Genomic DNA, 18,822 nt, shown 5'->3' on the forward strand with positions numbered 1-18,822 from the left:
AGATAGAGATGGAACAATCATTGCCATTACTGTTCCATCAGTCAGTTTAATCACAATTATGCAAAAACCTGTGCCTCAACATTTCAAGTTTTCATTTCAATCCAACAAGTTTCTCAGTCACTGCTTACATCTGATGTGTCTCGTATATGTTACATCTGATGTGTCTCGTATATGGTACATCTGATGTGTCTTGTATATGGTACATCTGATGTGTCTCATATATGGTACATCTGATGTGTCTCGTATATGGTACATCTGATGTGTCTCATATATGGTACATCTGATGTGTCTCGTATATGGTACATCTGATGTGTCTCATATATGGTACATCTGATGTGTCTCGTATATGGTACATCTGATGTGTCTCGTATATGGTACATCTGATGTGTCTCATATATGGTACATCTGATGTGTCTCGTATATGGTACATCTGATGTGTCTCGTATATGGTACATCTGAGGCATCAAAGCTTAATAAACTTTGTCACATTGGGCACAAGAGATTCTGGGCTAGAAATTCATGTACTTACCACCACTCTGTAGCGCCATGAAATGGCGGCTGTCACTCTTTCGCCAGCCGGTGGCGGGTCCTGTGGCAGCTGCCATTTTCCTCCTTCCCTTTGCACTGCTGGTAACTGGCAGCACCCTGGGGAAAAAAATGCCGGTGTGGTGACTTCAATCGGCGTGTAATGCCGACTTAATGTCAACAGTCCGAACTTTGACCTTGGTGCTGAATTCAGCGCTGGGTCCTAAGCACACCAGGTAAGCCTGGCATGCAAGCAGGCAGACAGTGGCAATGTCAGGTAAGTTTGGACTTAAGCTTTTGGACTGAAATTTTTTGATTTTATTGAAGTAGTGGCTTGCTGCAATAGATGTTAAAAGCTTTTATGTGTGTAGGGTGTAGAGCACTAACGGGCAGTTTAAAATCAAGGTTGCGTGCCAGGAGCAGATATTAGGAATTCAGGCATGGAGGTCAGTGCACCTTACAGGATTTTCATGTTAATACACATGGCAGGATTTTCCATCAATAAAATGAACAGATAGAAAATCCTGTACGACAGGCTGGGCTCCTCTGGGGGTGAGGGGGATGGGGTAAAGCTCTGTGTTGGGAGGGAAAATTCATAACTTTGTTAAACTAACCTTTAATCCCAACAAGTGAACAACATCTAGGTCCAATGAAAGACGGTGACAAAAACTCAGTAGATAGAATCTTAAGGAGCTTTTTCAATGCAGTAAAAAAAAAGTTGCTCTTGTCTCGAGTGACATCTGTACAGCAGTCTTAAGCAATCTTAAGGGACGATTTTTAACCCTACTTGCTCAGCAGAGAACTGGCAAGTGGGCAGTTCAAATCGCCCTGACTCTTACCTGTCCGAAAGCCGCCATCATAAGAACATAAGAAATAGGAGCATGAGTAGGCCATTCGGCCCTTTGATCCTGCTCCGCCATTCAATGAGATCATGGTTGATCTTCTACCTCATCCCCACTTTCCTGCACTATCCCCATATCCCTTGATTCTCTTAATATTCAAAAATCTATCAATCTCTGCCTTGAATATACTCAACCACTGAGCTTCCACAGCCCTCTGGGGTAGAGAATTCCTAAGATTCACCACCCTCTGAGTGAAGAAATTTCTCCTCATCTCAGTCCTAAATGGCTGACCCCTTATTCTGAGACTGTGACCCCTGGTTCTAGACACCCCAGCCAGGGGAAACATCCTCCCTGCATCTACCCTGTCAAGCCCTGTAAGAATTTTGTATATTTCAATGCCTTGAATATACTCAATGACTGAGCTTCCACTTAAACTAGTGGCTAGAAGAATGGTGCAAGGGGGAGGGATTCAAATTTCTGGGACATTGGAACCAGTTCTGGGGGAGGTGGGACCAGTACAAAATGGATGGTTTGCATCTGGGCAGGACTGGGACCGATGTCCTAGGAGGAGTGTTTGCTAGTGCTGTGGGGGAAGGTTTAACCTAAAATGGCAGGGGGTTGGGAACCTGTGCAGGGAGACAGAGGAAAGGGAAACAAGGATAGAAGCAAAAAACAGGAAGGAGAAAATCAAAAGTGGCAGTCAGAGTAATCAAGGTTTTAAATCAAACATGGCCACAGTAAATAATAATTCTAAAAGGTCTAAGAGTGATAAAAAAAACAAGCCTAAAGGCTTTGTGTGTTAATGCGAGGAGCATTCGTAATAAGGTGGATGAATTAGCTGTGCAAATAGATGTAAACGGATGTGATATGATTGGGATTACAGAAACATGGCTCCAGGGGGACCAGGGCTGGGAACTCAACATCCAGGGGTATCCAGGAAAGACAGGCAAAAAGGAAAAGGAGGTGGCAACTGTAGATTCTTCCATGGAGAGGGTGGAAACCTCCATGGAGGACATAAATCACCAGACTCAGGAGAACATGGTAATACTTCTAAATAGATGGTCATCTATGGAGGATAGTTGGACATCTATCGAGGAGAGAAACCAGAGGTTCATGGACATACTTGTTATGAGGAATGTCAGCACAGAAATGGATCCTCATGGCCCCACTGATGTGCAGCAAGGTACTTGCTGGCAGAGAAGTGTGGGTGGTCCATGAGAGGGATGATGGTGGGAGGGGACATGGAAGTGGGGGCTCCTCTCCAAGCACTCCAGCTTTCCACCACCCCCTTGCCAACCCCTTGGTCAGAGCCCCATATGCCTCCCCGAACAGTGATGGCCGAGTCTGCCCCTGCACAGCCGCAGGAGAAGCAGACTTTGGCGGGGCCCTCAAAGGCTCCAAAGCCCAGAGGACGACTGCCAAAGGCGTCTAAGCAGGCGCGGCAGGGGAAGTGAGCAGCCTGCCTCTACATCTGGTAGCACCTTGTAGAAGCACGTGTAAAAGAAAGCTCACATATAAATAATCACTAGGGTAGTCACTTGGGTATTTACCTACAAATGAATGCTAAGTCTCAGTTCTGTTATTTTGTTGTAACAAAGTAATGTTTTGTGAATGATTGATGTTGTTGCCATCTGTATGGCCGCAAATTGAGGTGGCACAGACAAGGGTAAGCAATAAAAACAGCAGCGCCCGAGGCCCGAGACCACCGGCGAGAGCGGGACCAGGGGAGGAGCGTGACCAGGGGAGGAGCGGGACCAGGGGAGGAGCGGCAGAGATAAAAACAGCAGCGCCCGAGGCCTGAGACCACCGGCGAGAGCGGGACCAGGGGAGGAGCGGGACCAGGGGAGGAGCGGGACCAGGGGAGGAGCGGCAGAGATAAAAACAACAACACCCGAGGCCCGAGACCACCGGCGAGAGCGGGACCAGGGGAGGAGCGGGACCAGGGGAGGAGTGGAACCAGGGGAGGAGCGGGACCAGGGGAGGAGTGGCAGAGATAAAAACAACAGCACCCGAGGCCCGAGACCACCGGTGAGAGCGGGACCAGAGGAGGTGTGGGACCAGAGATAAAAACAACTAGCTGGGAGTGGACGGACCTGTGGTGGCGGAGGGGGGTGGGGGGGAGGAAAAGAAAAAAAAGTGTGACGTCACAGGAAAGCAGGAAAGTGATTGGTTGGTGAGTATTTCTCTTTTTCTCTTGTTTTCTCTAAACTAGGGCATTGGTTTAAATTAAGAGCCGTGATTATAGATTAAAAACTACACATAGATAATTGAGTGATATTTCAAAACGTAAAAAATTGAATTAGTTAAATAAAATACAATATGGCAGGGCTGGTGATATGTTGAAGCTGTAGCATGTGGTAGCTGATGGATCCCAGTGTGATCCACAGTGACCACATTTGCAGTAAGTTTCTGCAGCTCGAGGAACTTCGGCTCAGAGTTGATGAGCTGGAGTCTGAGCTTCGGACACTGCGATACATCAGGGAGGGGGAGAGTTACCTGGACACTGTGTTCCAGGAGGCAGTCACACCCCTTAGGTTAAATACTTCAAATTTGGGCTGTGGTCAGGGACAGAAGGGTGTGACTATGATTGCGGCAGGTATGGGGATCCAGATGGTAACATTGGAGGAGCCTCAGCCCTTGCACTTGTCCAACAGGTACGAGGCTCTTGCAGGCTGTGTGGACGAGAGCAGCAACTGCAGGGAGGATGAGCAAACTGACCACAGCACCGTGATACAGGAGGCCATTCAAGTTGGGGGAGTAAAAAGGAATGTAGTAATGGTAGGGGACAGTATAGTTAGAGGGATAGATACTGTTCTCTGCAGTTGATAGCGTGAGTCCTGAAGGCTGTGTTGCCTGCCCGGTGCCAGGGTTAAGGACATCTCTTCCAGGCTGGAGAGGAACTTGGAGTGGGAAGGGGAGGATCCAGATGTCGTGGTCCACGTAGGTACCAATGGCATAGGTATTACTAAGAAAGAGGTTCTGCTGAGGGAGTATGAGCAGCTTGGGGCGAAATTAACAAGCAGAACCACAAAGGTATTAATCTCTGATTATTACCTGAGCCACGAGCAAATTGGCATAGGGTCAATAAGATCAGAGAGTAGAATGTGTGGCTCAAAGATTGGTGTGGGAGAAATGGGTTTCGATTCATGGGGCACTGGCACCAGTACTGGAAAGAGGGAAAGAAGGAGCTGTTCCGTTGGGACGGGCTTCACTTGAACAATGCTGGGACCAGTGTCCTGGTGTATTGAATAACTAGGGCTGTAGATAGGGCTTTAAACTAAATAGTGAGGGGGAAGGGGTCAGGTCAGGGGAAATTTAGAAAGTTAAAGAGAAAGGAGAAGGCAATAGTGCAGGGTAGCGATAGGGGTAATGATAACCAGAGTGTGACGGGAAGGGACAGAGCATACAAACATAAGAGTGCACGAGTAAATAGGGCCAGAGTAGGGAAAAATGTTAAAGAGAAAATTGAAGACTCTTTATATGAATGCATGCAGCATTCATAACAAGATAGATGAATAGATGGCATAAATGGGTATCATCTGATAGTCATAACAGAGAATTTAATATTCAGGGGTATTTGACATTTCGGAAGGATAGGCAGAAAGGAAAAGGCGGTGGAATAGCTCTGTTAATAAAGGATGAGATCAGTACAGTAGTGAGAAATGATCTTGGCTCGGAAGATCAAGATGTAGAATCAGTTTGGGTGGAGTTAAGAAATAGAAAGGGAAAGAAGTCTCTGGTGGGAGTAGTCTATAGGCCCCTAACAGGAGCTACACTGTAGGACAGAATATAAATCAAAAAATAATAGGGGCTTGTAAGAAAGGTGCTGCAATAATCGTGGGCAATTTTAATCTTCATATCGATTGGACAAATCAAATTGGCAAAGGTATCCTTGAGGATGAGTTCATAGAGTGTATTCGGGATAGTTTCTTAGAACAATACGTTGTGGAACCAACCAGGGAACAGGCTATTTTAGATCTGGTAATGTCTAATGAGACAGGGTTAATTAATGATCTCATAGTAAAGGATCCTCTGGGGAAGAGTGATCATAACATGAAAGAATTTCACATTCAGTTTGAGGGTGAGAAACTTGGGTCTGAAACTAGTGCCTTAAAATTAAATAAAGGCAATTACAAAGGTATGAAGACAGAGTTGGCTAAAGTGGACTGGGGAATAGATTAAATGGTAAGACGGTAGAAAAACAGTGGTAGACATTTAAGGAGATATTACATAAATCTCAACAAAGATATATTCCAGTGAGAAAGGAAGACTCTACAAGAAGGATGAACCATCCGTGGCTAACTAAGGAAGTTAAAGATCGTATCAAATTGAAAGAAAAGGCATACAATGTTGCAAAGATTAGTGGTAGGCTAAAAGATTGGGAAATTTTTAGAAACCAGCAAAGGATGACTAAAAAAATTATAAAGTGGGAGAAAATAAATTATGAGAGTAAACTAGCAAGAAATGTAAAAACAGACAGAAAGAGCTTCTACAAGTATATAAAAGGAAGAGAGCAACTAAAGTAAATGTTGGTCCCTTAGAGGATCAGACTGGGGAATTAATAATGGGAAACAAGGAATTGGCAGAGACTTTGCACAAATACTTTATATTTGTCTTCACAGTAGAAGACACTAAAAGCATCCTAATAATAGTAGATAATCAAAGGGCAAAAGGGAGGGAAGAGCTTAAAACAATCACTATCACTAGAGAAAATGTTTCAGGCAAACTAATGGGAATAAAGGCTGACAAGTCCCCTGGACCTGATGGCCTGCATCCTAGGGTCTTAAAAGAAGTGGCTGCAGAGATAGTGGATGCATTGGTTGTAATCTTCCAAAATTCCCTAGATTCTGGAAAGGTCCCAGCAGATTGGAAAATTACAAATGTAACGCCCCTATTCAAGAAAGGAGGGAGACAGAAAGCAGGAAACTATAGGCTGGTTAGCCTAACATCTGTCATTGGAAAAATGCTGGAATCCATTATTAAGGGAGTAGTAGCAGGACATTTAGAGAATCATAATACAATCAAGCAGAGTCAACATGGTTTTATGAAAGGGAAATCGTGTTTGACAAATTTATTAGATTTCTTTGAGGACATAATGAGCAGGGTGGATAAAGGGGAACCAGTAGATGTAGTGTATTTGGATTTCCAAAAGGCATTTGATAAGGTGCCACATAAAAGGTTACTGCACAAGATAAGAGCTCACGGTGTTGGGGATGATATATTAGCATGGATAGAGGGTTGGCTAACTAACAGAAAAGAGAGAGTCGGGATAAATGGGTAATTTTCAGGTTGGCAAACTGTAACTAATGGGGTGCCACAGGGATTAGTGCTGGGGCCTCAACTATTTACAATCTATGGGCTAGAAATTTGGGTCGGAGGCTTCCCGCGGGTGCAAGCCCCCAACCTGCACTTACCTAGCGTGCCTGCCGTTGTGTTGTGGGCCTGCGTGGGATTCTGATCCTGGGCCTCCTCCAGTTGCTGGCGCGCAGTGCTTGCGTATCCCAGGGGCGCAGTTAGTTTGAAGCGTTCCCTGGGATCACGTGGGCCATGGAAAGCCAATCATAGCAGGGAATCTCCATTCATAAATTTGGCAGGAAGACCTGTCAAATCTATGAATAGAGATCGGCCCCAAAACCTAACTAAAACTTCAAATACATTTTTTAAAAATCACATTTTTAAAATAACTATAAATTACATAAATTAAGTATTTTAAACAATAATTTAAATTTTTGAAAAGATTAATTAAAGTTTTTAACAGGGCTAAAAATAAACTTATGTTTCTTTAAAGTATTTTAAAATGATAAACCTGTGGAAAAAATGTTTTAATTTTACTTAATTAACCTCTTACCTTGTTAAAAGCAGGCCTTGCGACTGCTTTTTTTACGCACAGCTGCTAGGGACTTACCAGCACAGAGAAACCTGTAATAAAATCGGAAGTTCCAGGTGTATGCGCTGCCTCTCTGGTGCACGCGTTTGACCTCCGAACTCCTTCCTTCAAGGGAACGGAAGTTCCGGTTTCCAGCGCATGCGCAGTGCATGCACGAAACTGACACTTTCGTTGGCCCTACGCGTGAGTACACAGCACGTACTCACCCGTGGGGACCCGAATTTCAGGCCCAATATTAATGACTTGGATGAAGGGACCGAGTGTACTGTAGCCAAATTTGCTGACGATACAAAGATAGGTGGGAAAGCAAGTTGTGAGGAAGACCCATAGGCTGCAAAGGGATATAGATAGGTTAAGTGAGTGGGCAAAAATTTGGTAGATGGAGTATAATGTGGGAAAATGTGAGGTTACCCAATTTGGTAGGAAGAATAGGAAAACAAAATATTATTTAAATGGAAAGAGACTACAGACTGCTGTGGTACAGAAGGATCTGGGTGTCCCTGTATATGAAACACAAAAAGTTAGCATGCAAGTACAGTAAGTAATTAGGAAGGCAAACAGAATGTTGGCCTTTATTGCTCGGGGGATGGAATATAAAAGTAGGGAAGTCTTGCTACAACTGTTGGTGAGCCCACATCTGGAGTACCGCGTACAGTTTTGGTCTTCTTATTTAAGGAGGGGTAAGAAGGCAGAGAGTTGGGATAAATGGTTCATTCTCAGACTGGCAATCAGTAACTAGTGGTGTTCCGCAGGGGTCAGTGCTGGGTCCCCAACTCTTTACAATCTATATTAACGATTTGGAGGAGGGGACCGAGTGTAACATATCAAAGTTTGCAGATGATACTAAGATGGGGGGGAAAGTAGTGAGTGAGGAGGACATAAAAAACCTTCAAGGGGACATAGACAGGCTAAGTAAGTGGGCAGAGATTTGGCAGATGGAATACAATACTGGAAAGTGTGAGGTTATGCACTTTGGCAGGAAAAATCGTAGAGCAAGTTATTATCTTAATGGCAAGAAACTGGAAAGTACTGAAGTACAAAGGGATCTGGGGGTCCTGGCGCACGAAACTCAAAAGGTTAGTATGCAGGTGCAGCAAGTGATTAAGAAGGCCAATGGAATGTTGGCTTTCATTGCTAGGGGGATAGAATATAAAAATAGGGAGGTATTGCTTCAGTTGTACAAGGTATTGGTGAGACCGCACCTGGAATACTGCGTACAGTTTTGGTGTCCATACTTAAGAAAGGACATACTTGCTCTCGAGTCAGTACAAAGAAGGTTCACTCGGTTAATCCCGGGGATGAGGGGATGGACATATGAGGAGAGGTTGAGTAGATTGGGACTCTACTCATTGGAGTTCAGAAGAATGAGAGGCGATCTTATTGAAACATATAAGATTGTGAAGGGGTTGGATCGGGTGGATGCAGGGAAGATGTTCCCGATGATGGGTGAAACTAGAACTAGGGGGCATAGTCTTAGAATAAGGGGCTGCTCTTTCAAAACTGAGATGAGGAGGAACTACTTCACTCAGAGGGTGGTAGGTCCATGGAATATGCTGCCCCAAAAAACTGTAGAAGCTACATCATTACATAAATTTAAAACAGAAATAGACAGTTTCCTAGAAGTAAAGGGAATTAAGGGTTACGGGGAGCGGGCAGGAATTTGGACATGAGTCTAGGTTCGGATCGGTCATGGCCCTATGGGTAGCGGAGCGGGCCCAGGGGCCGTGTAGCCTGATCGTGCTCCTATTTCGTGTGTCTAATTCTGTTAGGTGCAGGAGATGGTTCTGTGATAGTGGATTGGCAGTTAGGATCAGATCAGCCATGATCTTATTGAATGGTGGAGCAGGCTCGAGGGGCCGATTGGCCTACTCCTGCTCCTATTTCTTATGTTCTTATGTTCTTATACTTGTATTGGAGGCTGTTCAGAGAAGGCTCACTAGGTTGATTCCTGAGTTGAAGGGTTTGTTTTATGAGGAAAGGTTGAGCAGGTTGGGCCTATACTCATTGGAGTTTAGAAGAATGAGAGGTGATCTTATTGAAACATATAAGATTCTAAGGGGGCTCGACAGGGTAGATGCTGAGAGGATGTTTCCCCTTGTGGGGGAATCTAGAACCAGGGGGCATAGTTTCAGGATAAGGGGTTGCCCATTTAAGACAGAGATGAGGAGTAATTTCTTCTCTGGGGTCGTGAATCTTTGGAATTCTCTACCCCAGAGAGCTGCGGAGGCTGAGTTAGTGAATATATTCAAGGTGGAGATAGACAGATATTTGAGCTACAGGGGAGTCAAGGGTTATGGGGAACAGGCAGGAAAGTGGAGTCGAGGCCAAAATCGGATCAGCCATGATCTCATTAAATGGTGGAGCAGGCTCGAGGGACCAAATGACCTACTCCTGCTCTTATTTCTTACATTCTTATGTTCTTTATTGTCCAACAATGGTGCTGACAGTGCAATGATTGAACAGGTCATTGTAGAGATGCTCTATGATGTGGCAGTGTGGTAATGCTAACCTTCATGTATATGTGGCTGCCACATGTCGGTGCTGCATAAAGTTACATGAACTTGGCATTGATTAGGCCATCCCTGTGGTGCTCACATGCTGGTCGCACTGAGGCAGCCGCCTCCTTCAGGTCTTCCTCCTGCTGACCCTGATTCTGGTCATCGTCCTCCTCCTCCTCCTTCTCTGAAGAGGCTGTGCGCTCTGTGCCTTCTTGCTCAGGCAGCGCTAATCCTCGCTGCAGTACGATGTTGTGCAGGGTGCAGCAGACAACAACGATTCTGGAGACCCTGGCTGGTGTATACTGAAGGGCTCCACCAGATCTGTCCAGGCATCTGAAGTGCATTTTGAGCAACCCTGTTGTTTGCTCTGAGAAATTGGGTGGAAATGTGGCTTTGATTGTAGCGCTCCTCAAATTCGTTTGAGGGCCTCCTCAATGGTGTCATTAGCCACGTCTTCAGGGGATAGCCCTTGTCTCCAAGAAGCCAGCTGGAAAGTTCATTTGGCGGTGAGAAGAGCTGTAGGGGGGCACCCTTTACCTGGTTTACGGTAATTTACCTGGTCGGGCAGCCTTTTGCCACTGCACTGTGACCAATTCCAATCAACGGTTTCGAATCGCTAAACCCTCCTTCCAGTTCTGACTGGAGGAACTTATAATTAATGATATATTAAAAACAGACAAATGGTCTGGATGCAAGAAAGTCAAATTTTATTCAAACTAAAGAAACTACACCACACGATCAAAGTAATCACGGTAAAATTGCTTAACAGGGGAAGGCAGATGGCAAAAACGAGGGATAAATGGCTACAATGTTAATTTTACAATCTTAGCAACAGTTCCCTTAAATTACCACCCCTTTACTTCATACAAGATTGTCTTGCTAGTGGGTCAGATGCCTTGCTCACCTGCAGTCCAAAGAGTAAAAGAGAAGAGAGAGAGATGCTTCTGGGAAGCTATCTCTTATACCCCTTTTTTGGGGCCCGCCAGATCTGATGTTTCTGGGCTAAAACAAAAGAGATCCAAACTGTCCACTTGTCTGGGATGGGTTTGGATAAAGTTGCAGTTTAAATGTGTCCACTTGATATACATACAAATGCTAATAGCATTCAATTGCTTTGTAAACAAAGCATTGTCCTGTGGTCATCTGGAACCGCAATTGATTGACAGTCTTGAGTGCTTAGCAATCAAAGTCCCTTTGTTCATGCTGGCAGTTTCAAGCACTTGATCTTAGAGTCAATTTCAGTGAATGGATGTGTGTAAACAACCCAGTGTGATGGCTGTCCGATGATTGGCTGATTCAAATGGGCTACTCCCTAGCAACTTGTAGGTTACCGGACCCGCCCAATACCACAGGGTGACTGACAGCTCGGGCTCCATTCAAACCCACTACAGGGCAGCGCTGAGCTTTTTCATATGCTAACAGCCTGTCTGTCCTTTTAAATTCTGTTTCCATGAGGTCTGTTCAGCCATTTTTAACAGTCCAAAACTCAAGAGTACATCTTTTAATAAAATGTACAATCTTAAAGTGTGTGATTTTCACAAAGTGCTTTGATTCCAGTGTCCAAGTGCTGCCTAGCTTACGAGCTTTATAACGCAGCCTTTTGCGGTTCTGGGTATGTCTTAAAACATTGTCCAACCCAGAGACAATTTAAATCACACAAGTCTTCGTCCACGATGTGGATTAATATTTCCCAATCTTCGGGGGCTGAGGGGATTTTGCGACCCCTACATTGCTGAGGGACAGTGGACTGGCGCAGGATGTAAGAGTCATGGCAACTGCCAGGGAACTTGGCGCACACACGCATGATGCTCTTCCTGTGGTTGCACACCAGCTGCATGTTAAGGGAGTGGAAGCCCTTGCAGTTTACAAATGCTGTTGGGTTCTGATGGGGTGTCCTGATGGCTACATATGTGCAGTCGATGACGCCCTGCACCCATGAGAAGCCAGCAAGATTGACAAAGCTGAGCGCCCACTCAGTAACACTTGCATCTGTGGTGGAAAAGTGGATGTAATTTGCGGACTTGTGAAAGAGGGCATCGGTGACCTGCGTAATACACCTGTGGGCAGCCGACTGGGAGATGCCGCTAATGTCTGCTGCTGATCCCTGGAAGGAGCCTGAGGCGAAGAAGTTGAGTGCGTTGGTGACTTTGACAGCCATGTCCACCCACTCCTCTGGGCTGCAGGTCTTGATCGAGCATTGTGCAAATGTCAGCGACTATCTCTCGCGAAAGTCTCAGCCTCCTTTGGCACTGCTGCTCAGTCATGGTGAGGAAGCTCATCCTCTGCCTGTAAACCCTGTGTTGGGGGTATCTCTTGCGGCGTGGTGCAGCCCTGTGCTGATGCCCTCTGCCCTATGCAGCATCAGATGGTTGAGGAGAAGGTTGGCGCTCTTGTTGTTGGTGATGCTGTTGTGCCTGGTTCTGCTGCTGCTGCGGCTGATCCTCTTCAGATTTGGAGGACCAGGGTGAGAGAGTATAAATCGCTTCCATTCTGCTGTTATATATGGTGGTTGAGGATGAGATCTTAGAAGCAATGAGGTTATTCCAAGGAGGTGACAGTGCATATAGAGTTTACAACACACACTTGCAGCCTCAATACAGATCAAATGTGTCTTCCAAATCCTGAAATCAGCAACCTCTGACATTTGACAGTGAACAGATTTCAGAGTTTAGCTTTTATACTGAAGTTGAAGCTGTGAACTATTCTTCTCGTTGGAACTGCCGACATGCTTACCTGACGTGATCTGCGAACGACGTGAAATCCGTTGAAAATGTGGCAAAATAGAAAAAGGTTGGCAAAATAGCAGGTGACAAGCACTTAACAAGTAGTTAAGTATCTTAAATGCCTCCCCCGCTGCTTAGTGTCGGGTCTATTCTGAAATTGCAGACCCGACACTTTGAAAACTCACATGGGGGCGGGTTCGCGGCGGGTTTGCAACCCGTCGTCAATCATTCCGAATTTAACAGCTGACCCACCTCCGAACCCGCCCTCTGAGCGCCAGCAAAATCGCAGCCTTACACACACATTTTAGTTGTTCCAGATAGGTCAGGTGGTTTGTACTAACGAGTGCAGCCCACGGAAGAAGAGCCACATCTCCGAATTTGGCTGCCCTTTTGTACATGAGTGGGGTTTGGACTGGTGGGGAGACTGGGCGTCAGTGGGGTTTTTTAACTCCTGGGCCTCATCTACATACTGCTGGTCAGCTGCCTGCCCGAGATGGGCAGAAAGTGGAGGCTGGCTGGCGGGCAGGGGAGGAAGTTTAGACAGCCCGGAGGCCCCTCGTCAGCACTAAGAGAAGGCTCACTGGCACGCAGGTAAGTTGTGGGGTGTTTCCTTTGGCATGGTCTCATGGGTGGCCAGGAGAGGTTGTGATTTTCCTTGTGGGGTCTGGAGGAGCACTCCTGCTCCTACTGGCCTCTCAAAGGAAAGTGTTACACTTATCTTGGAGGGCACCTTGTGTCTGCAGACCAGTGGCAGGGTTGCTTCAGCCTGGCGGGAGCCATGGCGGCTTCCCAGCTCTGACTCTGGTTAAAATGGCATTGAGGTCCTATTGACGTCATGGGACCCCAATTAGCTTTTATGCATGAGGCTCCCGCCTGATTCTAGTGGGTGCTTCACCCACAGCCAAAACCAGCGGCGTTATAATCGGAAATCGATTAAACTACCTACTATACCATGATACAGTATCTGTAAAACTTTTGGAAAACAACTAATACATTTTTTTAAAACTTTGTGACACATTTATTAATATATACATTTGCAAGTGGCATGTCACAAAGTTGTTTAGGAAATAATGAAACATCAAGAATGTTTATATCGTATGGTGTGTCAATGTAACAATGTGTCCATTTCCTGCCCTGCTAATTAAAGTTCACTTTGTTCTAGAGCCAGTATAGGCAGTCACTGGGGAAAAGTTGTGAAGTCAGATTGTCGTCAATAGAGCAAATTGGATTTTGGTGTGGTAGATTTCAAATGCCTCCAGTCAATAATGCAATTGTTGAGCTCAGTAAACATAGGTGTCATCAGCACTATATCTTTGCACTCCGGGTTTCTGGAACTGGAGACAGCATATGTCACTAGATACAAGCATAATTATGACTTGTTCCCTGCTGCAACATTAATATTTAATTTAGATCATTAAATAAGTTTTATAAAATTTGAACACCTCAGAGGCTTCTGTTTGTCCAAAGCATTTATGATTCTGAGATTAGTGTGGAAATAACACTCTCTGCCTTATGTTGTCAGGGCTATTTTGGTGACTCTCGCCCGCTCTGGCAGAAATGTCACAGAAGAAAAGCTACCTGCTGAATTTTTATACATCACTCCACGAAACGCTCATCTTTTATAACAACAAAGACATATTATTTAACAGCTTCTCTGCTACACAAAGGAGGAATTTCCAGAGTACAATGGCCCTGTAGGAGTGTGCTTTCAAACTCACTGTAAATCTATAAGATTCAGTAATCAGCCTACCTGTTCTGTCATCTGCCTGTTAGATACTTTTTCTTACCTTACGAAAAATATTTTATTGTGACTTCCTCTAACATTGCTGGAATAAACACTTCTTTGAGTGAATACAGGCAGCAATTGGCAAATATTTTCTCACTTGGAGAAGGAAGGTAAGTATACATACCGTACATATAAAAGGTTGAGAGGGAAAATGTGATTGCAGGGTCAAAAGCATTTTATTGTTATTATTATTCGTTACATTTTTTATAATTATTTTTTAACACACAAAATTTGCCTAATCTGATAGTTGGGGCCTGCTAGTAATAGGTTCTGGGTGGGGAGGAAGGGGTGCGGGGTGTGATAGCTAGTAATAGGTTCTGGGTGGGGAGGAAGGGGTGCGGGGTGTGATAGCTTGTAATAGGTTCTGGGTGGGGAGGAAGGGGTGCGGGGTGTGTTAGCTAGTAATAGGTACTGGGTGGGGAGGAAGGGGTGCGGGGTGTGATAGCAAGTAATAGGTTCTGGGTGGGGAGGAAGGGGTGCGGGGTGTGATAGCTAGTAATAGGTTCTGGGTGGGGAGGAAGGGGAGCGGGGTGTGATAGCTAGTAATAGGTTCTGGGTGGGGAGGAAGGGGTGCGGGGTGTGATAGCTAGTAATAGGTTCTGGGTGGGGAGGAAGGGGTGTGGGGTGTGATAGCTAGTAATAGGTTCTGGGTGGGGAGGAAGGGGTGCGGGGTGTGATAGCTAGTAATAGGTTCTGGGTGGGGAGGAAGGGGTGCGGGGTGTGATAGCTAGTAATAGGTTCTGGGTGGGGAGGAAGGGGTGTGGGGTGTGATAGCTAGTAATAGGTTCTGGGTGGGGAGGAAGGGGTGCGGGGTGTGATAGCTAGTAATAGGTTCTGGTTGGGGAGGAAGGGGTGCGAGGTGTGATAGCTAGTAATAGGTTTTGAGTGGAGAGGAAGGGGTGCGGGGTGTGATAGCTAGTAATAGGTTCTGAGTGGGGAGGAAGGGGTGCGAGGTGTGATAGCTGATAATAGGTTCTGGGTGGGGAGGAAGGGGGTGCGGGGTGTGATAGCTAGTAATAGGTTCTGAGTGGGGAGGAAGGGGTGCGGGGTGTGATAGCTAGTAATAGGTTCTGGGTGGGGAGGAAGGGGTGCGGGGTGTGATAGCTAGTAATAGGTTCTGAGTGGGGAGGAAGGGGTGCGGGGTGTGATAGCTAGTAATAGGTTCTGGGTGGGGAGGAAGGGGTGCGAGGTGTGATAGCTAGTAATAGGTTCTGGGTGGGGAGGAAGGGGTGCGGGGTGTGATAGCTGGTAATAGGTTCTGGGTGGGGAGGAAGGGGTGCGGGGTATGGTAGCTAGTAATAGGTTCTGGGTGGGGAGGAAGGGGTGCGGGGTGTGATAGCTAGTAATAGGTTCTGGGTGGGGAGGAAGGGGTGCGGGGTGTGATAGCTAGTAATAGGTTCTGGGTGGGGAGGAAGGGGTGCGGGGTGCGATAGCAAGCACGAAACCCATGAAGACGTTTGGGTGCGTGGGAATGTCCGATTTCAATATGGATACCTAATTAGCATTATACTTTTGATTTTTGCATCTCCAATGCACGTCCATGGGTGTGATGCACACCACATGATGCGATCTCAACTCGACTATTTAAAGGACCAATTCATAGCTGGAATCGAGAGGAGTTGGGAGCACTTGGAAAGAGGCGGTAAAGCTAGAACATGAACTCAGGATGCACAAAGGCTGCGCCCCATTTCAACAACGCCTCACTTGATGTACTGCTGGGGGAAGTAAGGAGCAGGAAGAAGATAATCCTCTCCAGCAATGGGAAGAAGAAACCTGCTGCTGTCACCAAGAAGGCATGGTTAGAGGTGCCTGAGGAGGTCAGCAGCAGGTGTATTGTGTCCCATACCTGGATCCAGTGCAGGAAGCGGTTTAATGACCTAACCAGGTCAGGAAAGGTGAGCACAGTTGCAGATTCACCTACCTCCTGTAGTGCACACCCTGTCACTCTGTCTTGCCAAGTGTACTTTACCACATCACTCCTCACAGCTACTTAAGTTTGAAGAGCATCCATCGACACTTCCTCACCTCCAAATTTACCCATCCAACACTGTCACTTACCCCAATTCTTATGCAATGTGATGCAGCTGCCTGATAGTCCCCTTCACCAAATGCACTGCTTCCATTGGGTAAACACATGCTTTACAGACACTCATAGGTCTATCGTTCCCCCCCCTTGCAGGAAAAGTAAGCACAGAACTCTGGAGAGGGAGAGAACCAGATGTGGCCCACCATAGATAGTGCAGCTGACATCATCAGAGGACAAGGCCGTGGAGATTAGTGGTATTTTGGTGTCCTTGACCATCAGAGATGGAGAAACTGGGACGTCGCAGCTGACTTGATGACAGCATTAAATATCTCCAACCCACATGTCATACAAGACTCAGTCATGTTGACTTGATTTCAGTACCAAATGAAATATGATCATCTTAATTATGCTAAGTAGCAACATTTTTACATAGCCAGTACTAATTCATATCCGTCCCTTCTCTCCACCAGGGCCTTCACACGTAGAACAGCAGTCTGTGGAATTTTTGGATGACGATTCCTCAGAGGAGCTGATTCCTTCTGCGGGTGCACTATCACAGGATTTATGCTTATAAGACACCAGTGCAGATACGCACACTTCGGTGGGTCTTGCTAGAGAGTTCGTTGGGTTTTCACCTGGTGACTCACAGTTCACAAGTGAGCAAGAGCAGACACTGGTGCCAGGTACCGCTGTGGAGAATCCACATTGGATGCCGCAGCCCTCTCCAAGCTCTGCTCAGCTGGACATAGATGCTGAACACCGGGGGCCATTGATGACCAGGATAATAATTTGCGAGGTACTGGCAGTCATGCTATGCACGCTGCCCACAACAGCAGCGAGGATGGAGGAGTACAGCTCAAGCATTTGTGGATTGATATCTCAGGGTATTGTGAGGATGTGTTCTTCCACATATAGATTGGCCTTCTCTGTGGCAGATCAGTCATGGCAATCAAATGAGTCCATGTAGGCCATGACCAGGGACGTGCAGGCTTTGGATGCTAGCATCTCTGCCGCTTTAAACAGGATGGCACATACCTTAGATATGGCCTTGCAAAGTGTCACTGATCTGCACCAAGCAGAGAGGTAGGAATGATGTGTCACTGACCCAGGAGAGGGATGATAGCGAAAGGGGTCATGGAAGTGGGAGCTCCACTCAAAGCACTCCCAAGTCTCACCCGTTGCCCCCCAACCCGCACCTAACATGCTGCCTCCTCTCCTGATGGCCGAGTCTATCCCTGCACAGCTGCAGGTGGAGCAGACTTTGGCAGGGTCCTCATGGACTCCAACACCCAGAGGCCATCAGAAGTCACAGCAGGGATCTGAGCAGCCTGCCTCTACCTCTGTTGAAGCCACAGGAGCAGTAAGAAAAGGAAGAGAAAAGCTTTGTAGTTGCACAATATTAAATCCGTGTGTTAATGGAGACACGGAATGCAGGAGTTGGTTTAACAAGACTTTCCTGAATGGAGACAATCTGGAAACTGAAACTACAGAAGCCTGCCAGGGCCTTTTATACAGGGATGGTCACTGCCAGTACTGCAGTCTGAGACCAGTTATTCCCTTAAAGGGACATACACAACAATTCCTCCCCTTTTAGATAAACAGTACATAACATTCATTTAACAACTAAATAATAACTAATTACAATTACAATTACAGTTGCTAGATACATTAGTTGAAGTTAAGCAATTATAAGTTCAGTCTTTGAGGAGGCTTCCTGATTCTGTCTGGATAACGCCTCTTTGGGATATCAGGTTCTTCTGGCAAGGTTGAGTCGGGATCAATGTCGTTGTTTGGTTCGTCTGCTTCCAATATCACCGATTCTGCGGTAGATGCAATTGGTACTTCGGTTTCATCGCCAGGTGTATCAGATCATGGTGTGGAGTTGAGGTTTTCCAGTGACTCTAGAATCTGGTCAGCATGGCTACTTACAATGCTTTCTCCAACGTCCACGGTATACATTAGAGGTCCTTGCCGTGTACAGATCGTTCCTGGCTGCCATTTCTCTGTGCGGTAGTCCCGGGCCAAAACTGGTTGACCTATCTTAAAACTCCTGGTCGGCCTTTCATTCATATTCTGAAACTGCCTGTTCTCCACATCTCTTCTGATGTTTGGTTTAACCAAATCCAAGCGGCATCGTAGTCTTCGATTGAAGAACATCATGGCTGGAGTTTGGTTGGTAACCGCATGTGTCGCATTCCGGTAGGCAAACAAGAAGTTATCCACCTTGTGTTGTAGGGGTATATCTTCATTACACATTGCCTTGATAGCCTTCTTGAATGTTTGAACAAACCTCTCGGCCAATCCATTAGTGGCTGGATGATATGGGGCGGATGTGTAATGCTTAACACCATTGTTCTTTAAGAACCTCCGGAACTCTTCAGACACAAACTGTGGTCCATTGTCAGAGCAAATCTGTTCAGGCAGCCCATTCCTGGCGAATATGGTTCGTAAGACTGTGATAGTTTTTTCTGTGGTGGTTGAGGACATTTTTATTACCTCTGGCCACTTTGAATGTGCATCCACCGCAATTAAAAT

General features: G+C 46.1%; 1 protein-coding gene across 1 annotated transcript in view; it reads right to left on the reverse strand.

Annotated features, from left to right (window-relative positions):
* Positions 1-561: 561 nt before the first annotated feature.
* Positions 562-18,822, reverse strand: part of LOC147117213 (uncharacterized) — a 51,465-nt gene continuing 33,204 nt past the window's right edge. Inside the window, exon 2 of the mRNA XM_085989348.1 lies at positions 562-645. Coding sequence (XP_085845474.1) covers positions 562-645 — 84 coding nt within the window. The remainder of the gene's footprint in view (positions 646-18,822) is intronic.

Source organism: Somniosus microcephalus, chromosome 5 (assembly GCF_052327205.1).
Source record: "Somniosus microcephalus isolate GS21.2 chromosome 5, FLI_Smic_1.0, whole genome shotgun sequence".
NCBI classification, from domain to species: domain Eukaryota; kingdom Metazoa; phylum Chordata; class Chondrichthyes; order Squaliformes; family Somniosidae; genus Somniosus; species Somniosus microcephalus.